The 23,531-nt window shown below is 35.1% G+C and overlaps 2 protein-coding genes across 28 annotated transcripts in view; one reads left to right on the top strand and one right to left on the bottom strand.

The window, feature by feature from the left end:
• UBE3A (ubiquitin protein ligase E3A) overlaps nt 1-23,531 on the bottom strand; it is a 99,560-nt gene that overhangs the window by 21,530 nt on the left and 54,499 nt on the right. For all 24 annotated transcript variants that reach the window (XM_073995299.1, XM_073995303.1, XM_065547224.2 and 21 more), the window contains 3 exons: nt 15,497-15,795; nt 10,598-11,844; nt 1,282-1,426 (listed from right to left, as the gene is read on the bottom strand). In XM_073995299.1, the coding sequence (XP_073851400.1) occupies nt 1,282-1,426; nt 10,598-11,844; nt 15,497-15,795 (1,691 nt within the window). The remainder of the gene's footprint in view (nt 1-1,281; nt 1,427-10,597; nt 11,845-15,496; nt 15,796-23,531) is intronic.
• The window catches only part of LOC135964404 (uncharacterized), a 229,367-nt gene that overhangs the window by 169,814 nt on the left and 36,022 nt on the right, over nt 1-23,531 (top strand). For all 4 annotated transcript variants that reach the window (XM_065547237.2, XM_073995314.1, XM_073995313.1 and 1 more), the window contains one exon: nt 20,186-20,249. The gene's annotated coding sequence lies outside the window, so the exon portion shown is untranslated. The remainder of the gene's footprint in view (nt 1-20,185; nt 20,250-23,531) is intronic.

Genomic DNA, 23,531 nt, shown 5'->3' with positions numbered 1-23,531 from the left:
CTCATGTTCCAGGGAGAAAAGCACCATAACCTCCTGTAAAATATTCCTTTTTGATACTTCTACTGCCATCACTTCAGTTACCTTACTGGAACTGCTTAATCTATGTTTTTTCTTACAAGTATTTCTGCATATAATGCAGTATGCTTTATAGCTAAGGTTTAACATTTCTAGATACATCAAAAGCTAGAGCTAAGGTTTACCAAATTTAAGAACCTTATGAAGTTTATAATTTTGTATCTCAAAAAAAGGGCATGGTCTTATGTATCTTTGATTTACTTAGAACAAACTACATACAAATGGCATAGTTTTTTAGTTATTAATAAAACACTAGCTAGACTATAGATAAAGGGTGTGTGTGTGTGTGACTAAGAACAGTAATAGAAAGGTCAACTCAATTAGAATCAACAGGCTATAACAGCTCAAATCTCAAAGCTGAAGGGAAATGACATACATTATTCTACGCATACTCCTCACAATTCTGATGGTACCTTCAGTGGAAACCTTTTCCTATAATTGTCATGTACTCAATTTTAAATGTAAGAAAGTTCAGTTACTAAGTGGTTGTATTTACAGTAGAAACTAAACCAGTAGAGAATTATGCAGTTAAGTAGACTACCCAAAAGACTGCATCTTTTCCCTGTTCTACTTTATCACAAAAGGGCAAAAACTAAAATTCTGATCTTTCACTTTCAAATGTCCATATCCCATCAGCCTTTCCCAAACTGTGTTCAACAACAACTCTTCTGGTAGGGCAGAAAAAGAGTTCTGGAGTTCAAAAAGTTTGGGGGAAACATTACCTATATTAAGCCCCAATAAATCCCATAGCAAATAAACCTTCATGTGATATCAGCTAGTGTTTCTTAACTTTGAGCATGACATACTTGTGAGACAGTCTCTCAACACTCTTCAAATCATTGTTCTTTGAAGTTCACAGGTCAGGAAAACCGTGAGTTTGATGATGGTTTTAGACAACAAAAAGCAAAGAAATCCCTCCAACTGTTCCAACGTACCATTCTAAAGTGCTTTCGATTCAATTTACCAAAGAGATAATTTCCTTCATTAGAATATTCCTTCTAAGAAATAGAATAATTTGAATAAATTAGTGATACAAATCAGTCCCTAAAACCTACAAATTCAGTCATGATGTGTGATTCCGGGTAATCCATACCAAATCCTTCTTTTGCTGCTCTTCATAGCTGAGAATATTTATCAACTAAGATAAACAAATAACTAACTCAAAAAGACAATATGACACCATAATCACATTACTAAACTATTTACCAATATCTGGATTGAAGATTTCCTCCACAACCAGCTGAAAAAATTCTTTGGAAACACCTCCTTCATCAACTCCTTGTTCTCCTTCAAATTCCACATACAACTGCTTCTTCAAGTCTGCAGGATTTTCCATAGCGATCATCTCTAGCTAGTGATTGAAAAGACAAACATGAAAAGAAGATGACTGCTAGTATCAAGAAAAAGGCAAAATAAAAACAAGGAGTAGGGTTAGGAAACAAATACAAATTTTTGACTTTTTGTATGTAAATGGAAACAGAAAGCAAACTGATAAAAAGCCAGTGAAGACAAAGATTCAGTCTTAATGATAATGAAAAAGACACAAAAGATACCGGCATAGTAAATAGCTTACGAACTTTACTGATTTATTACAAAATTAACATACAGTTAATTAAGATTTTATTACTTGTGTGTTAAGAAGTCTGGACTACACAGTTAGGACATGGAAAAGCAGCTAAATACTTTCAGCAAAAACAATGGAGTAGAAGTCTGACCTCAAAATTGTCCATTAGTAGTCCTTTATTTTTATTAGAATAGAAACTCAGGAGTTAAGTCTTAATATCTACTGTCATAAGTAAAATATTTCAATTAAGAAAAGTACACTGAATAGTAAAGCAGTTTATGATCTCTCACAATAGGACTTAGTACAAATTACCACCTTTTAATGGGTTAGAACCCATCTTATATTCACATTTTCTTAAAAGTAGGTGAGACATAACCTTACTCATGTCCTTACTTTTTTTTTTTTTGGGATGAAGTCTCACTCTGTTGCCCAGGCTGGAGTGCAGTGGCGCGGTATCAGCTCACTGCAACCTCTGCCTCCTGGGTTCAAGTGATTCTCCTGCCTCAGCCTCCTGAGTAGCTGGGATTACAGGCAGGTACCACTACACCTGGCTACATTTTTTATTTTTAGTAGAGACGGGGTTTCACCATGTTGGTCAGGCTGGTCTCGAACTCCTGACCTCATGATCCTCCCACCTTGGCCTCCCAAAGTGCTGGGATTACAGGCGTGAGCCACCGCACCCGGCCCTTACTCTTAAATTGTAAGTTATCAAACTTTAGTGTCTAGCATTTTCTCAACTATAAATCTTTTACCAAATATTCTTGTGTACCTATAGAATTATGAATATGCAGTAATTAACCTCATTGAGATTAATCACAAAATCAACACTAGCAATATTAACTGTTTATACTGCATTTTATTTTATGTATCTAAAATTTACTAACAGTACGACTGTATCCAGTACATGGACAGATACTGTATCTAGTACATGGATGGATACTGTATCCAGTATCCATCATATCTCCTAACTTGCCTTCAAACATCTGTTGGCTGGTTAAAAAATTTTAATCTTGGAGATGAAAATTTACCAAAACAGGATATTAAATGTGTTCAGGTTATTCCAACTATTCCAAACAGAGTTTTAAAAATGGTTTTGAAAAATGCAATAATCATTGAAATAACTGTAATACAGCACAATAGTAGTTAAGGTAATAATACTCATTTGGACAATCTAGTCTGTCTATAAAAAATAAAATCTCATAAATTAACGCATCAGGTCAGGTTGCCCTAGAGCATTGTTTTTTTCAAACTTGTCACCTGCAACTCATTAGTGGGTAGTCTAATCCATTTAGTGGTTTGCAATCAGCAATGGGAAAATCAGAATGCATTCCACAAAGTAATGGACACCTACTGTTTTGTGAAACTTCTGTTTCAATTAGATATCAGATGGATATGTATGTACTGGGATGCTATGTAAAATACTAGGGATTGCAGTCAAAGAGTTTGACAAAACTAGCTGAAATTATCTTCTGGGTATCTTCCAACTTTAGGGTCCCATTCTGTGAATTTAGTCTTTAGATTTAAATAATGTCTGTTCTTGTTCAACACCCATCTCTAATATTTACAAAATCATTTTTAGGCCACACAGTTTGAGACTGTTTTGTTGTGGAAAGATCAAGAGTCAGTCAGAATACACCTTACTAGTCCCACCTCTCACTTACCATAACTTTTAACCTTTAAACTTTAGCAAGCGATTCAATTAAGCCTCAGTTTCCTCAACATACTATAAGTTGTGAAGGCTTATTAAGAATATATGAGAAAGAGTGTTACCTTTTAAAACAATTTTGCTCTTTGAACAAAAGATTTGCAATTTTGTGTCCCCAAAGGAACTTGATATAGACTAGTTCCAAGATCTAGAGTCAAACAAATGTAGATGTGAAAATAACCTTGGGGAAAAAAAAATAGTTCCAGTTGGAAACCTGTTTCAAGCTACGGAGTATATAGAATTCTGAGGAGACTAAAATTAGAATTAACATCTTAGCTCAAATGTGGGACCAGGCCAACATTCCATATTGCCATGTAATCCATTCTGAGTTTCCTTATGCCAGTTCCCAACTGGCTAGTGTTAAAGATGTAAGTCAGTGTTTATATGTACCTTTACATCCAAAGGTATACTTGCTTTTATCAAATATAATGTATTCCAAAGTGGAAAAAAAAAAAAGATTATCTGGTATTTAGACTATGCATTCTACAGCTTTTCCCCACTAACATTCATAGATGAGAGCTGACTCTTCATCATCAATGTAAAACCTTTTAAAGGACGTGGTGGAGAATTTCTACAGGATTGAGAGGCCCTGTGTTCTACCTAGTCTCAGCTCTACCTAAGACATGTCAAATGACAACTGAAGCAAATTTATCTTTATTATCCATAAGATGTTACATGCCTGTCCACTTCCACTGATCTCTATTCTATGCTCTCCACCTTGGTGCCAAAAGAATGTAATGCAATGCAATATGTTCTATTGTAAATGTAAACATACAACTTTACCTATTTCATCTGTAAAATAAGCATAATACTATAGCAATAAATTAATGTTTGAACTGCTTAGATTCCCTGCATAAAGTTAGTGTTTAAAAGTACTAGCTGTTGTTGCTGTTATTTTATTGGTTCTAAAACTGTCTTCAATGATGACCAATAATTTTTTTTTTAGGATTATGAGTGATTTTTATTTTCCTTACTCTTTTTCATATTTTTCCATTTTTTACAACAAATACATTTTTCAGAGTCAGAATATGTTCGAATATAAATATGTAAAGAGAGTAATTTGAAAAGTAGTTGGTAACTGAATTCTGTAGACAAAAATTTTGTTATTACCTATTTTAGATTACCATTCTGCTACACATAAGTGATTTCATAAAATACTGTGCCACTTAAAAATAAAGGCCGGGTGCCGTGGCTCACACCTGTAATCCCACCACTTTGGGAGACCAAGGCAAGCAGATTGCTTGAGCCCAGCAGTTTGAGACCAGCCTGGGCAACATGACGAAACCTTGTTTCTACAAAAAACTCAAAAAAAAAAAAAAAATTAGTGGGGAGTGGTGGCATGCACCTGTCATCCCAGCTACTCGGGAGGCTGAGGTGGGAGGGTCAAGGCTGCAGTCAGCCGAGATCGCGCCACTGTACTCCAGCCTGGATGACAGAGTTAAGACCCCGTCTCAAAAAATAAAATAGTAAAAACAGAATACATAAATAGCCCTTAAAACTATTTTATTTTAATTAACACATAAAATTTAGCAATAACCATTTTGATAAAGGCCATTATTACATAAATAGCTGTACTGATAATTCTTTTTCTTAAAAATAACCTCCATCCATTGTTCAATTTAAAAAAGATTTAACAAATATAAACCGTAAAGGTGTATTCTTTCCCTAATAGTTATGCTATTTAAAACTGTATGTTGTTGTTGTTTAAACACAAACTTCACCATAAAACTCTAAGTCAGAAGTTGTTTTAAATGCATTAGAATATTTGAAATTTGGAAGACTATGTCAAAACATTCTAAAAAGGAGAATGTGCATGCATGCCTGAATTTATTTGGTATACAGATGTGAATTTTTAGGTATTTTAAAAAGTACAGCATATGTTGTATTTATTTAATATGGACACTAGCAAGAGACAGAGATTACTGGGGAAAAATAAACAAAAACATCCTGGATATAATCATAGCTACCTCTTCACTGCGTAACTTCCTCTTCTTTAGGACTCTTGACTTCATCAATTGCTGGATAAAATGATTTTTAATTTCTGAACTTTTTAATTGGCCATGATGAAGAAATCCTAGGGTGTTCATTTTTTTAAAAAATCTGACCTGATATCAAAGTATTTGCAGAATACCTAGCAGGATGACATCTTAATATCAAAATATGGTATTACTAGACTTACAGGAATCAAAAGGAAAACCTCCTCACTTAAAATCTTAGTTTCCTGAGCTATTACATCAAACCCATTCATAATTTTTTTTAAAAAAAAATCTTTAATAGCATGAATATTTAAGTAGAAGCAGTACTCAGATAAGAGAGACCTCTAACACTTAAGAATGCCTGGGATTTCTAAGAAAGGCTAGCTTCAACTACTTCAGTCAACTTGAGGCTTAAACTATTGCCTGAGATTTCTAGGTTATCCAGATTAATTTTTTCATGTTCACTATAAACACATGAAGAAAAGTCTGTTACATCTCAAATGTAGTTTAAATGTTTGGGTAATACCAAATCACATAATCACGTATGTCCATGAGACCTGGAATCCTGACTTCTACTTCCAATTCTGCCATTAATTTATGTAGGCTAGAATCTCTTTTAGATTTCATTTTCCTCACATGTAATACTAAGAAGTTTGATGTTTCATTGTCTTAAATTATTATATAATGCTGAGGATCTATGTATATATAGGCTTCATTCTCTCATTCAGTTTCTGAGAAATTACTTTGAGGGCATAAACTAAGAATATTTCTTGGTTTCATTTTTTATTTCAATTAGAATAAATCACAAGAACAATGGAAATTACATGTTAACCACAATATACTGTATGTGTAAGATAAAATTAAATATACCTAGAGCAGCACAGAATAATCTTATTTTTAAAGCTCTGTGAGTCAATGAATGAATAAAAGAATTAAGTTCGTGTTTCAATAATAAGAGTGCTCACCAACGCTGGAAGCTGGGAGCTGAAAATGCTGGAAGCTGGGTTAGACTGGGCTATTAGAAACCAGATGAAAAGGGCCAGTGACTTTCAGAGGGGATTTTGCAGAACCTCCTGGTAGTGGGGCTTTTTATTTGTGCCAATCACCTTTATTTGTGCTAATTCCTATTTTTGAACTTCCCTATTCAATTCCACATCTCAGCCATTCCTTTTGGTTTTTAGGTATTTATGTGAAATTCTAGAACTCCCTGACTAATTGGAACCAAGTTTCACACCACCATCATCCTCTATTCCAAGCTTGCTGCCCCCATGATCCTCTTAAAAATCTGAGTTTCCGAAAGACACAAACATACTTGTATATCAAAATGGCCTTCCTTTCTCTATGTATGCTCACATACATACATACATAAACATACATGCACAAACACCCCAACCCAAGATGTACCAAAAGCCATCTTCCCAAATATTGGAGTCTGGCTTTATCAAAATATCTGTGGAGTATTACCAGAAATACAGATTCATAGGCTCTATAATACAGCTTCTAATCTAAACCTCTTAAAGGATAGGGCCCTGGATTTTTTTTTTTTTAGAACAATTTTCGCATTCAGATGTGAAGGCAGTTTGGGAGACCTCATGATGGCAATACTATGTTCTTCCATAAACTTATAACCTCTATCTTCTCCTTTAAGAAGTAATTTAAAAAATCTTAATACATACTATCCTTGGAAGTGCTTCATCTAAGAAAAATGAGAAATTATCTACTTGTAAAAGAACACGCAAATGGGTAAATATGTAAAAACCTCATCACATTTAGGAGTGTCTTCATTCAATGAAAGGTGAAGTCTAAGCTCATGTTTATCACTGTACTGTTTTCTAAGGAACAATAACAAAAAGTACTGAAAGTCAGTCCTAGGGGAACTATGGCAGTAAGCTAAACGGGGTAGGGTGGGGGTGTTCTTAGGCAGTTCTAAAGTGTTTGTGAAGAGACAATTTATATTCTATTGATTCTAAAATTCACTTTTCTTTTTTCACATTATCTGTGAAATCAGATTATACCATACAAATGACAGCATCTTACAATGAATTGCTGGTATTTTTCTGTCTTAGCAGTAATAAAATTATAGTGTTTTCTACAATCAGAGATTAAAATACTACAAACATGAATTCTTCTCTTGTCATCAAAGACAATTTCTCTAAAAACCTCAGGAAAAAAGCTGCTAGTCTGCTTTGAATATCACAATATACAAAAGCAATGAATATATTTTTCTTTTTTAAAAAAATCCATAATTATTAATTCAAGTTACCACTCCTCAACAGAAAACATACAAGAGTCTCATATATGAAGTCACTATTTTCTGGACTTGATTTCTAAACTAAGGAGTGAACTCTTCTTTCAGCTCTTAAAGCCGAAGATCCCATAATTTTATTTATCAATATTAAGCTTACCACAAAGTTTCTCATTTCTTCTTTACTAACCAACGCTGCTATACAGTTCCAAAATTAGCAAGTCATAAAAAAGTGGCCAATAGTTTGTTCACTGTGATATATAAGAATGAGGCTTAAAAAGCAGAGATTCTTGGGAAATAAGGTCTTGAAAAACTCATCACTACTTTTGAGCTTTCACATGAGAGAATAATCTTTTTTTTTTTTTTTTTTTGAGACGGAGTCTCGCTCTGTCGCCCAGGCTGGACTGCAGTGGCGCGATCTCGGCTCACTGCAAGCTCCGCCTCCCGGGTTCACGCCATTCTCCTGCCTCAGCCTCCCGAGTAGCTGGGACTACAGGCGCCCACAACCGCACCCGGCTAATTTTTTGTATTTTTAGTAGAGACAGGGTTTCACCGTGGTCTTGATCTCCTGACCTTGTGATCCGCCCGCCTCGGCCTCCCAAAGTGCTGGGATTACAGGCGTGAGCCACCGCGCCCGGCGAGAGAATAATCTTAAACCACTTTCTACTATAGACCTTCTACTATGTGTTACTAAAATATGTGGCTTTATCATAATCATCACCTGCTGTGAATACTTAGTTCAAAAAATTACACAGGTTATCAATTTTACTTCTAAGACCTATTTTGATGCTGGTTTTTCCAGTGTTTTCACATTCTGTTATTTAAAAAAAAAAAAAAAAGAAAGAAAGAAAGAAAAGGAAGAAGAGAAAGCAAGGGAGAAAGTTAGTTAAGAGTAAAATCTGCTTAGTGGGAGCATTTAGAGTCCCTAAGAAGCTTCTCAGTGAGCATCATCTCTTTCTACTTTAACAGTTTATTAAACTGCCTAACACACATGACTTCTGAAGTGAACTGCTTTTGTGGGCAGGCAATATTCAAGTACATATACTATCTAGTGAATCCTGATTTATAATAGGCCACACCATATTATCTAGTTTTGATATAATTAAGCAGAACTTGCTAAAAAAAAAAAAAAAAAAGTTACCATAATTAAAGAGCTCACAGTTAATTTTATACTAACACCTGAGAAGGCTTTAAAAGCGGTTGTTTCCTTAAAATTCTAGAATAGAATTTAAGAAATAGAATAAAGTATACACCAAGTACTTAGCTTTTGTTGTTTGTTAGGCTTGCTTTACTAGAGAAAAAAACGGGGGGACTGAGGAAAATAAGACTGAGTAGACTTCTGAGCAGAAGACAGATAAGGAAGGTAGACAATTTTTTGAACCCTGGAATGAATCTTACAGTGTAATTTCATTGCTTTTAAAGGCTAGACATAGCTTTTGATGAAGACAGCAGAAGGGATCTCACCTCAAGAAGCCAAACATAAAGTATGTAGCTTCGGCATTTGCAGTTCTGCTCCAACAATGGATAGTCATAGACAGACCTCAACATACCTTTCATAAAACATCACTCACATTCTTATAAAATACCCTATCATTCTGCTAAACTATGTAAAGCAAGGTGCTGGCTGCCTTATGATCAGTCGTTAAGTGTATTAATTATTCATGTGTCTCAAAACTATGTAAGTGAAATAAAAAGGGTACCAGCAAGCAATAATAATGACTTCAGGCAGTTAAAGCCCCCTTTTGTCTCTGCTAGAAAACCACCCGAGTTGCTTAAATAATGCAGAATCTTTCTCCACCACTATAAACATATCTGACATTAAAAACAAAAACAAAAACAGTAACAAAGAAAAAAACACACAAAATCTCTGCAATTTGTAATTTCTGAGATGTCAACTTTTTCCACTGGGCTATAGTTTTATGAATTCTCAAATTTAGACAATTCTAAAACTAAAATTTAGACATTCTAAAACTAAAATACATTTTAAAGTAAAAATCACATTTCCTAGTTGTGTCAGACAACTTTCTCTACTAGTATACTATAGTATTATTAACTACCTTAATTTTGGTTGACATTAAATTTTACTTGAAGATGATAAAAAAGCAGCAATGACAGGGATACCTAATACTAGAAATACAATAAAACTCTGAGACAATACACCTGTGACAAATGTAAATTCTGGTAAAATGTGACTGACAATTGGTTTCTGTCTTCTGGCCACTCTTATATTCTTAAATAGATACACTAAAAATAATCTTTTGTGGAGAAAAGCAAAGCAACAAATGGCAACCCCATCTGGAAAACCAGGAAGTTAAGACGAGTACCTGAGTTTCCAGTATTTCCCTGCTCGATCTCCCTGCACTTGATGTTACAGGCACCACCACGAATCCCCAAATTTTTGGAATAGCTGCTGTTTTCCAGAAGTTCCAAGACCCAGAGTTGTCTCCATGAATTTTTAAGTGGGAAGAAACTACCACAGCCAGGCAGTGCCGTCCATACAGGGATATTCTAAGTGGCCCAGCAGGACTCAACTCTTACTGGCAACAGGCGCTGGTCTGCCATGGTCACTTCATCAAGTTCACAATAAAACAACTCTGAATTTTACATGATGGAATTTTTTGGACACTACCTATAATTTTATGGTATAGTTTTACTGTACCATTTCTCCCAGTTCAAGACTTCACATCCACACTTATTACTGGGTATCTCCACATTTCTCTTGTTCTGGTCTTTGCCCAACACTCTATTCTCTTCTGAATGAAAGAAACTTTGGATCTAGTATTCAAGATTTAGAAAACCCACTCTTTTTCAAAGATAGAGTGAGCATTATATAATACAACCGATACTTTGTAGAAAACATCTATAAACTTGGACAGGAACAACAAAGTATAATACTTATATCTAAGATCAGAAATGTCCATGTGTTCCTATGCTATATGGTATCATTTTTTTCAGTCACTTTTAAAATGAATTCACTGAACTGTATCATGATATCCCCATTACTAGGTTTTTAATCTAGCAGCCCAACTTACCCGGACAAGTGCATCATCTATGATATGGTCACGTCTAACTTTGAGTCTCAAATATGGATTCAACTGCTGTCCTTGAACTAAGCTGTAGAGAACAGTGATTCTTCGTTCACTGTACATGCGAATTCTATTGTCATAATATAATCCCAAATTCTTTGTGACAGCATTTAATATAAAGGGACATGTCATAAAAGAGAATTTGTTCTCTGTTTCTACTTTGAAAAAAGTATAATCTTTATCCATTTCTAGAACCTCATTCAGTGGTTCATTAATAAACTCTTCAAAAGGGATAAGTGGTTTTCGACAATCCAGGGTTTTAACACCAAGTTCAGTTTCCAGGGGGTCCACTCGAGGACCTTTCTTGTTTCTTCTTTCTTCTCCCAAAAGCTCCTGAAGTGTCAGCTCACTGGATTCAGGGATGGGCTCTTCATCATCTTCTTCATTGTGATTTGTGTCCACTTCCCCTCCCACTACATTTGCATAGTAAACCATTTTCAAGCACTTCGAAGCAGCAACAATGGCATCATCATCGTTCACTAGATTTCGACTGTTAAATTCATTGCTTATGACTTTGTAAGTAATAAGTTGCTGAAATGTCTCCATCATTCTCCGAATCTGGTCTGCATTGTATTTAGACCACAGTCTGATCAGTTTTCCTTGGGCTGCAAGGGGTAGCTTGCTCATTGCTTTGCAAAATAATGGCAAAGCCATTTCCAGATATTCAGGACTGTGGAGATTTCTATTCTCCATTACGATAATGAACAAATTCAGATAATTAGGATCTCGAGAGTATACATTGTGATACGTCAAGTCACATTCCACGTTAGGTGACAAATATACAAGTGCATTGAGAAAGGCAGTTTCAATTTTTTCATTAGACAGCAATCTGGTGTAGACCCTTCTAATGGCATCAATATCCACAGACACATCATCAGGGCCTACTTTTTGCAAATTGTTGTCTCCCTGTGAGCTATCACCTATCCTTGAGGAAGATGCTTCTGAGTCTTCTTCCATAGCAGCAGCAGAACATGCAGCTTTTTCCTTTTCATCTTCATCCTTGTCTTCATCTTTTGCTTGAAGAGATTTCAGTTCTTCCTTGGTATGTTGTTTAACTTTCCGGAAGCTCTGTACCAATGCCTCAGCACTAGAAAAAACTCTTCCAATAACACGAATTAAAGGGGAATAATCCTCTCTTTCTCTACATAATTCAAGAATTTCATATACCTTCTCTTCTGTTAAGTAAGTCACATCTAGAAAATCAGAGGAAAAAAGAGAACATTTATTTTCATAATATGCATGTTTACCCTGTTGCAAAAAGTTCTAATAAAAGTAAAACAGCCAAACATTGTAGTCTCAACATCATTTATGATATACAACTCTAAAAGTATCTAATACTTAGATTCAGCAAACAAAATTCAATGCTTACCTATTTTTTTCAATGAACTACCTACACCAATGACCTCACCCATGCTTTTACATTCTTTCAACAATGCATAACTCTTAATGAGATCAGGAGAGTTTAAACTTTCTTTATAATCAAGATATCTATTAATGTATAGCTTTATTTATAAATATGAACCAATATGTCATATACTGATTAATCATAATACAGCTCTTAAAACCTCACTGTAGAACAGAAATACTACTAATCTTCTGAGAGTTTTCTTGTTTCAGTACTCCGTTCTCAAAAGACTGAGAAGGCAAAGTCTTAAAAGAAAGGTTCCCTCAGCATCTATGTATGTATTAAAAGAAAACTGGTTCATTTTGGGTCTTCCTAGTTTGTTCCAGGGTAGTCATTCTGTGAGTGATTGAGAAGAATATACCATTTCTCATCAGCTCTTGAGCAGAAACTGCTTTCTGCAGCCAGCAATCAGGTTAGACTAAGTCTCATAGAGTGACAGAAAATAGTTTTTGAGCAATGAAAACAGTGCGAAGAAGGCAACTTATGAGCTGGCAAGCAGTGCAGAGACTATGTAGTCATCAAAATCTGTTTCCTCTTTTCCTGGGCACAGAGTTGGACCACATTTCCCAACTTTTTGAGATAAGTGTTATTTTCAGGCCAATGCTTTCCCCCTTCTGGCTAACAGGATGAAAGATATTTTATTTTACAGGTAAAAACAAATGATATATTTTGTGTACTGACCAACATAATACTGAGAATAGTCTTAATTCTCCCTTTCATCAATAAAGTGACATACTTATCATCATCAGATTAACTACTTAAGGTGTTAATTTTAGAGGCACACAATCCTACCTCCATTGTGCCAAACATACCTTTATACATGTACTATGCAACATGTAGAATTTTTAATGACTCCCACCTCTGCTATAATATATCTGTTTCACAATGAAAGACAATATAAAATGTAAGTGATCATTGAATGGTCTCCAAAAATTGAACCACAAAAATACCAAATTTTATCATACTAAGGATCTGATCTGTGGCCAAGCTACAAGAGTGTCAACACTTGCAGTTTCTTTTATGGGCCTTAACTCTTTAAGAACTAATTCTCAGGTTTGTTCTATTAAGAATATATAAGCATCTTTTGCTAAACATCAGTAACCTTTTCCCCAAAAGCGTAAAACCACTGGAAGTCTATTTCTCATTATTTTCATTGAAAATTTTTATAATACCTTCTTCCAAGACAATGCAAAACCCCTATCTAATTTCCCAAAATGTAACAGAAAATTAAGACATAAAACACTTTGCTTCCTGAGCAAGTCATAAGCTTAACAAAGACTTGCTTTGCATGCAGTAATATGGCCTGTCCTAGGGATCACGATTCTAGACTCACATGTCCTTTGTTGATATGTCATGCTTTCGGAACATCTTCAAGTGATTCTGACAGTCTACTAATCCTATATAGAATGTACCTATACTTTTTCCATGTAGTGTTTTTTGTTGTGGTTGCTGTTGTTGTTTGAGATGGAGTCTCGCTCTGTCGCCAGGCTAGACTGGAGTGGCACGATCTCGGCTCACTGCAACCTCTGCCTCCTGGATTCAAGCGATTCTCCTACCTCAGCCTCCCGAGAAGCTGGGACTACAGGTGCACACCACCACAGCCGGCTAATTTTTTTGTATTTTTAGTAGACACGGGGTTTCACCATGTTGACTGGGCTGGTCTCATCTCTTGACCTCGTGACTCGCCCGCCTTGGCCTCCCAAAGTGCTGGGATTACAGGCATGAGCCACCATGCCTGGCCTGTAGTGTTTAATATGTTAAACTGAATTTTTCAGATATATAGATAAAAATTAGTCAAAAAACACTGTAATTAGATATGAACATTCATAAAGTTTGGTTTACTGATAGAGGTGTTCTACTGAGAATATATTAAATAAGACATTTTTTGTAAGATTTCTTGTGATAAATGTGTCCCTGAAAATACTCAATCTTTTAAATTCTGCACTTAAAAACCTTTTACACAACAAGAGTTTGGTGCAGACTACTTAATACTTACGCAACTTTGTGATTAGTGTTAATAAACATAATTAATAATCAAAATAAGAGTACTAGTGCAGAGAAAGCATTTCTAATTTCTAATATATGATAGTAACTGTAAAACACTGCAAAAACAAAAACAAAAACAAAACAGTAAAGAACAGGGAATAGTACCAGTAGCAGATTAGAAAGCAGGAAAAAGGAAAGGTCAAAACTGCTAACTAATGCAGACTTCAGCAAAAAGAGGTGGGGGCATAAAGACCGGATAAAGCCACACAATAAGCATCTCTAAGATGGAGCATGTGGCCAAAAGAGCAGATGAGTACATTCCTCATGTATCACACCCCCCCAGCTGGCTGCATTCCACTGTGCCAGCACTCTGCGTTCAGTTACTGGTACTCTGTGGTGCACACTTACTGGAGAACTGTGTACAATAGAGTCAATGCAGCTTCCACATTATACTGACACACTATATATATAGACATTTACCTATTTTTCCACAGTGTGTGAGCTAATTCATGAAACAGAACTATACACTCTGAAGCAACAAAGTTGTGTAAAGTGACGAAAATAATTCTATTGTGGAAACAGTAGAGGTTATAACACAATGCCACTTCATTAATTCTTTCAAACTTGATTCAGATGATGTTACTGAAAGTTTTAGAGGCAAATGCCTCTAAAATTCTGTCACTTACACGTCATAAACAAAAAGCTTTCTCTCTTAAAATACAATTGCCTCTGCGTGTGTATGGGGGTGGGGGTGCAGGGGCGCTAAGCCCTGGCAGTCATTCAAAAATTTGATTACCGTGTTACTAATTACATTCACTGAGGAAAATAACTTGGAGTTTTAGTATTAGCGACAAGGTAATCGAATCCTGAATTTTGGACACAGGACCATTTAAAAAACAAAAGACCTGAGTGAAGATTGTCATTGGTAGGTCACCACCCTTGGCAGCATGACTGTACCAAATGTTTGTGAGGAGAGTGAGAAGCATATATTTGAAGGAAATGTAGAATTCTCACATAACTATCACAAAATTTTGTCTTGCCTTCTAAAATGGAAAAAACCCACTGCTTCCTCTTCCTACTTCTTTCATCACATCATCCTGAGGTTCCAGAACTCATGCCAGATACTGAGTCCAGTTATTCTATAACTTAAATAGATGTTGTGGCCTAGTTTTGGAGATTAACTATCAATTAATACTTTTTTTCCTAAGAATTTTAAAAAGTTCAAATCCATCTATTAACAAATGAACTTTTGGCATATGATCTGCTTCTAATTAGCAACGATTAAACCTGTAAAATGTAGTTATTATTCCTGTCCTTTACCAAAACAAAAAATTGGTTCTACGGTATCAAAATGTCTTAATGTCACATAAGAAAAAACAAATAAAAACTCATACATTTAAATCTCCCACATGGTTTTCAGCCAACAATTCTCAATTAAAAATAAAACATCTTACCTTTAAAATCAATTCTAGTGCCTTTCTTGTTCATTTTTATCTCAGAGCAGGAGTTGTTGGGGGCACCTTTCGAGTTCTCAAGGTAAGCTGAGCTTGCTCCTTTCTTGGAGGGATGAGGATCACAGAGTTTTGCATTAATCTTATAAAGCTCGAGGGCTTTAATAGCTGCTGCATTATTATCCATACGAAGAAAAGTTGGACAGGAAGCACAAAACTCATTCGTGCAGGCTTCATTTCCACAGCCCTCAGTTAACTGGTGGTAGTAGCGTTCTATTAGATGCTTTGCAGCTGCTCGCTTCCTGTACCAAACAGTCAAACAATAAGCACAGTGATTAGTATAGCTGTCATGTACAAAGCCCAACAGATCATCAAGGCAAAAGTTAGTCAAGCACTGAAGTGATTAACCTGTGTGCGAAGATGAGAAGTAGAAAATGGAGATGCACTATTTACCAACAACCCCTGACTAGTGAAATAGCTAATAAATATTTTCTAGGATATTATGATAAAGAATGTCAATGCTTACTGACTGCATTAACAGAGTATACACTCCTTTGGTTTAAAAGGGGGGAGGGGGGCTCGTCTGATGGTATATGTGCTTAAGTTGTTTAGTACAACAGCTGAAAAATCACCAGGTTTACAGCTAAGAGTTTTAGGATTCTATCATTTTAAAAATTAGCATTAGGAAAATCCAGTTTTCCTTTACATAATCACTATTTCATTTTTAACAGTTTGTAAACATTTGACTTACAGTTAACACAGAATATCTATCTGGAATAAAAACTATTTTTCCCAATTATCAACCACATGGGAGACTTAAAAATAAATTTGTAAGTGGAATATCCAAAGCTAGTGTTACACTGAAAGAAAGTGGCTGCAGCCTGAGTGAGGTAGATCATGACTGTAATCAATCCCATAACTGTGGGAGGCTGAGGCACGCAGACTACTTGAGCCCAGGAGGTCAACACCAGCTTGGGCAACCTAGTGAGGCTACTCTCTACAAAGTGTTATTTTTTTTTAAATTAGCCAGGTGTGGTGGCATGCACTGTAGTCCCAGCTACTTGGGAGGCTGAGGTGAGAGGATCACTTGAGCCTGAAAGTCAAGGCTGCCATAAGCCGAAATTCTACCACTGCACTCCAGCCTGGGCAAGAGCTAGACTTTGTCTCAAAAAAAAAAAAAAAAAAGGAAAATAAAAAAGAAAAAGAGGCTCCAAAGTATACAATCTTAAATCTAAAACTTGTCACTAAACCTCCTCCTTAGTTCCACATTACAAGATGGAGTATTTTAAGTTGCATCACTCAAAATCTTATATTCCTTTTACTCTGTGAACTTAAAGTACACAGATTAATGTCCTATTTCAGCTGTTACAAGAGAGCTACCAAAACTGAGGAAGGAATTATGTGATCAAGTAAGAAGTTAGATGACATTATCTCTATATTCAACACTAAAGAGTCTGTACTTCTACTAACTGATGATGAGAACACCATAATTTCAGTAGAATAAACTACTGGATCCAAAGAAACGTAAGTCATAGCTATTCCTTTTGGTCCCAAATTCACAAGTATGGAAATAAAAACTACGAAGAATCAAAATTATAAGAAAAATAATTCAGCTAATTTTCAAAACATTCACAGAATTATCTTACTAACATGTAGGACTAAATGACCAATGGCAGAGAATTTACATCTTGCTAATCATAAGAAACTCAGTAACAAGACAGCAAGTAAGTGAAGAGACAAATGAGATCCAATTTTGTCTCAAAAGAAAGACTTTGACTGTCTAAACTATGCAGGTAGGTGACAAAAAGTGATAATTCACACAGATTCAATTCATTCTGGTGCTTATATTTTTTCAAATGTTCCATGCAAATTTACCACTCACTGCATGCAAACAGAGAAAAAAGAAAACCCACAAAGCACACGTAAAAATTGCATAAACATGACTTAGAGACATTTTGTTATCTATGAAGCTATAAACAACCCAACCTGAAAATTAAAAACTGTTATCACAGATTTATCACTATGCAAAATATGAAAGTGAAAACATGTAAAAATAAAAGGGGAATGGAGAATCCAGAAACTTTAAAACATACATTGTTAGTCTTCAGTAAAGAAAGGGAGATAATGTCATGTTCTCCCAAACTACAGTGACTTCCCTGGTGAAAATGTAAACAGGTATTTCCTTTCTGGAGGAAAATAGTGAATATGTATCGAAAGTCTTAAAAACATGAATACCACATGAATGAGATCCTACTTGTGGAAAACAATTTGACAATTTTACAAAAATGCAGTTTCCATATCTGAATAAAATCAACATGTTTAATAAAAGATTACTTAAATGAACTGATAATAGGTCACACAATAAAATAAAAACTATCAAGATTGAATCTGACAAGGAACTGCCTAGTCTTCCTGATATATCACTAACTGACAAAAGTCAGTTACAAGGTAGCAGGTGTAGGATGAACCCATTGTTATTTCAAAGCATTAATAGCATTTTCTCTGGACGATGTGATTAAATTAGTTTTAAAACTTCTTTCATCTTTTGATTTCTTATTTATTCTTTCCATAATAAGGATGCTACTTGCATATTAAAAATTAATAACTATAAGGGGAAAACAACAGTTTTAAAACTTCATATACATGATTTGAATGGCCCCAAGATGTATTAAATTGTCTCTGATTTTTAAAAAAATTATAAAAGTCAAAATACTAAGATAGATATTTTTAATGTGAGCTTTTATACTAAAATAACTTCCCCAAAACCTGTCAGATACATAGTACTTCTTTACATACTACATAATAGGAGAGTGATCAGCACAAACAGAATGAGACTGAAAAATCAGAAGACCTGCATTAAGTGTCATCCTTCTGTCCCTAAGTAGCTGTAGGATCCTAGGGAAATAACTGTCTGGGCCTCAGTTTTCCCAGCTTTATGAGTCCCTTCAGTTCTAATTTTAAGTTATTTTATGTAATAGGGAGGTGAACAAGAAACCAGTATTTGTTGGATGCCTGATAACGTATTACACACACTGCGGGGCACTTTGACATAGGTTATCTCATTTGAGTATCATGATACTGAGGATTATCTTCAGTCCACAGCCAAAGAGAGAAATAGAACTGGAGTCAAATCACCAAACCCAGATCTCAAAGAAAGTACACAACCAAGACAAGAATAGGAGTCCAGGAGTCTTTCAGCTTCAGAGTCTAAGTCATTTTGACTATACTGTTTTGCAGAAGGTGATTCATTTCCAAACAATTATTTTTTAACATGAGTAATACTGAAGAATTCTATGGAAAAAAAATCTCATAACTAATGTGCAACTGGGAAAAAAAACTGAAGAATCATAATGCGAACCTCACATTTATGCATATATCTGATACCACAAAGGTAGACCAAATTTCTTGAGGAAATGGAACCACCACATTCTGCAAAGCTAATTTATCTCTAATTTTCTGAGGACCTATGTGCTATGCATTTTATAGACATTCTCACGTTAGAGGGGAATAAACCTTAACAGTTAAGAGCTTGCATTCTGAGGCCAGATGCCCAAGTTCACATGATGGCTCTACCTCTTAATTAACTATGTGACCCTGAATGAGTTACCTGACCTTTCTGTACGTCAGTTTCCTCATAATTTAAGTGGTAGTATCTACGAGCATTCTCATGATGAGAGTATTATTATTCTTCACATTATCAATTGTGAGAAAATTAAATGTGTTAATATATATAAAGTGCTCAGAACACTGCCTGGCATACTAAGCACTATGAAAGTGTTAGCTACTACTACTATTGTTGTAATTGTTATCACCCTCACAAGTGTATGAGTTAGCACTATAAACCTTCATTCTGCTGATGCTCAGAGAAATTACATCAATAAGTCATTCATCTAATAAGAGATCTGAACTCAGCTACTAAATTTGAGCTTTTAATAACTATTAAGAGGAGGATATGAAAGTAGACCCCTGTATTTGATCTGCCTTTCTGTGCCAAGTTAACAAACAGCAGCTACACTGATGAGACAGGACTAAAAGAAGCCAGGTCAGAAACTCCATGTTAATGGTGGAATCAACTATATTAAGCATTCTTCTTTTTCCTCACTCCAATGACACCTTAATTTATCTGACCTCATCTGTATTACTATCTAATTTAGGGTATGTAAAAGGCATACAAAATTTAGAGCACATAAAGGGGCCTCTATGTTGGAAAAGTATACACTAAACGACTTTTTGGTATAGTTCCTGTGCAAGGTTAATCCTTGTACCATATGGTTCACCAAATCATAGCTCATGAGTCAAACCAAGTTCATCACCTATTTTTGTATGTCTCTCAAGCTTAGAATATTGTACATATTTTAATGGCTGGAAAAAGTTTAAAAAAGAGTATTTTGTGATGTGAAAATTATATGAAATTCAAGTTTCAGTGTCCATCAAGTGTACTGGAACATACCCAAGTTCATTTATTTATAAATATACTATATATGATATGCTTTGGCTCTGTGTCCTCACCCAAATCTCATCTTGAATTGTACTCCCTTAATTCTCATGTGTTGTGGGAGTGACCGGGTGGGAGATAACTTGAATCATGGGGGCAGTTTCCCACATGCTGTTCTTGTGGTAGTAAGTCTCACGAGATCTGACGGCTTTATCGGGGGTTTCCGCTTTTGCATCCTTCTCATTTTCTCTTGTCAGTGCCATGCAAGAAGTGCCTGTCACCTTCGCCATGATTCTGAAGCCTTCCCAGCCATGTGGAACTGTAAGTCCAATTAAACCTCTTTTTTTTCCCCAGTCTCAGGTATGTCTTTATCAGCAGCGTGAAAATGGACTAATACAATATACTATATAGTTTATGGCTGTTTTTCATACTACAATGGCAGAGTTGAGTATTCTAGGCCTGCAAAACCTAAAACAAATACCACCTGCCTTTTAAAGAAAATGTTTGCCAACCCTTAATTTAGGATGTTATTTATCTCTGCCCTCCAGTGACCCTGCCATCTAATCATTTGGTCTCTTAACTCTCTCTTTCCCCTCAGCAAATAAGTAAAATAAAAGGTGTACCTTTCCCCAAGTATTATTAAAGAAAAGAGGAGAAGAGGGAGAGAGGGAAAGAGGGAAAAAGAAAGTAAGGAAAAGGAGAGGATGCAAAAGAAAAAGAATGAAAGAAAGGAATTTCCCTGATGAGGTCCCTTTAGCAACACCTTATCAGCTGCTCATAATCAAAATTCCTGGAAGAGGAGCTATAGCTTTACTTGCCATAATTTCTTCACATTACCTTGACTTTTCTTTTTACTCAAAAAAGTATGTTATAATGTGTTGATTTTTAAAATAAAAAAAACTTTTCTTAGTCAGCAATGAAGGTCAAGCGAGACCTTCTAGTAAGTCTTGTAAAGTTAGACACATGAAAATACTTATCCATTTCAAACAGACAATACTTTCCAATTTTTATTTCTATGACTGAATTAGTGGGACAGTGCTACAAACAGAAGTCCTATGGAATAAGTCATATTTGGAAGGTCAGTTTACCCTAGACAACTTGACAGCAATCAGTTTAAAAATGGTTTCACCTAGAGGGCTGTGTACTGATGTTAGCAATTAACTTTGAAAGGCATAAAAATTAAGATGGACTGATGATACAAGGATGGTTATAAGATAAAGCAATGTAAATATTAATGGCAGAATCTAGGTGACAGGCATATGCGTGTCAGCTATAAAATCTGTGTTCAACATTTTTTAGTTCCCACATATCAGTGAGAACATGTGATATTTGTCTTTCTGTGTCTGGCTTAGTTCACTAAAAAAATGAATTTACAGGACAACTGGAATATAAGCAATGAATACAAGCACTAAGAAGATGAGGCCATAGACACAGCTGCCAGAAAGTGAAGATGTGACAGTGAACACTGAACAAATAAGATTAGAATTACAATTAGAATCAGAAATGACAAAAGAGAAATATGAACTGTGAGATGCAATATAAAAACTGATGGTGAGTAAAGCAAAGAATAAAAAATAAAAAGGGAAAGATTAAAAGGAAAACGTGACTATAAGTAGAGTGACCTTTATATTTACAGAAGGTACAGCAGAATGAACATGTGAGAAGTCTAAAAAACAGATATAAAATAGAAACAACTCAAGGCTTGTATAATTAGTCTATAAAGCTAAGAAACACTGCTTAGTAATTTCTCGTAAGTGGAGCCTCTTTATTCTTTCTGGGATGTTGCAAAACTCCATTCCATCTCAAAGTTATTTTTAATGTAAAAATTTGTAAGAGTGAGCAATGGTATCCTAAATAGTTCTAGGCCTTGTAGAAATAGATTGTAAGAGACATCTGTGACATAGCTATATTCAGTACGATGTAGGGTCTGTTACAATGGGATGAAATGAATTTAGATTATTTCAAGACTAAACCTACAATTGTGAACTCTTTAGTACCATGAACCAAACAAAAACCTATTAAATATAGAACAAGACGATTTTCATGAAAAAATAAACACAAACAAATCAGTATTTTCAAGTGTTTGAAATATAGGTTAACCTTTAAGAACTGTTTTATTCATTTTTATAGTCTCAATGTCCAGAATGCTTGATATATGATTAAAAAAAAGTAAAATTATACAACTAAATATTTATATAATTCATCTGTAAAATGAAAATCTGTTTTAACGTGTCATATTTCACAGTTAGGAGAATAAAAACCTCAAATCAACAAATTAACTTTACATCTTATAGAATTAGGAAATGAAGAACAAATTAGACTCAAACTTACCAAAAAAAAAAAAAAAAAAAAGGAAATAACAAATTACAGTTAAACAAAATAGAGAAAAATAGAAAATTTTTGCAATAGAAAAAAAAAATCAACAAAATTAGGAGTAGCTGTTTCATTGAAAAGATCAACAAAATTGGCAAATTCTTAGACTAAGAAATGAAGAGAATAGACACAAACAGCAAAAATTGGGAATTAGAAAGGAGATACAACAACTGCTGCCACAGAAATAAATAGGACCATAAAAGACTAATATGAACAACTATGCCCCAACAAATTTGATAACCTCTGAGAATGGATAGACATATCAAACCCACCAAGACTGAGTCACAAATACATACAACTTCTGAATGTACCTATAACTATCAGAGATTGAATCAGTAACTGTCCAACAATACCAGGGCTTCACTGAAAACTCTACCAAACATTACTCTTTGAAAAAACTAAAGAGGACAGAATACTTTCAAAATCATTATGATTTTGATAATCATAGTAATGCTAAGTAAGCATTACTTAGATATCAAAATCAGACAAATTTACTACAAGAAAAAAGAATCCCTAATAAATACTGATGCAAAAAAAATCAACAAAATACCAAGAAACAGAATTCAACAATGCATTAAAAAGAACATCCTTTTGTGATTTAAAAAAAGGCCAGATATGGTGGCTTGTGCCTGTAATCCCAGCACTTTAGGAGGGCAAGGTGGGCGGATCACCTGAGGTCAGGAGTGTGAGACCAGCCTGGCCACACAGTGAAACCCCATCCCTACTAAAAATACAAAAGCTAGCTACGCACGGTGGTGGGCACCTGTAATCTCAGCTACTCGGGAGACTGAGGCAGGAGAATCACTTGAACCCGGGAGGCAGAGCTGGCAGTGAGCTGAGATTGCATCATTGCACTCCAGCCTGGGTGACAAGAGCAAGATTCTGTCTCAAAAATAAAAACAAAAACACTCAATTTGCTAGAAAGATATGGAAATTACTTCAAAATAATGAAGGCCATATATAGAAAGACCACAGCTAATGTTATTCAATGATGAAACACCGAAAGTTTTCCCTCTAAGATCACAAACGGAACAAGAATGCACACATTCACCACTTCTACTCAACATACTATCAGAAGTCCTGCCAGAGTCAGCAATTGGGCAAGAAAAAGAAATAAAAGGTATTAAATGAGAAAAGTAAGAAGTAAAATTACTTCTGTTAGCAAATGACATGATCTTATACGTTGAAAACTCTAGCCCACCAAAAAGAAAAAAAACTGTTAGAATAAAG

Source organism: Macaca fascicularis, chromosome 7 (assembly GCF_037993035.2).
Source record: "Macaca fascicularis isolate 582-1 chromosome 7, T2T-MFA8v1.1".
Lineage (NCBI taxonomy): Eukaryota > Metazoa > Chordata > Mammalia > Primates > Cercopithecidae > Macaca > Macaca fascicularis.
This window is presented reverse-complemented; position numbering and strand designations above follow the sequence as displayed.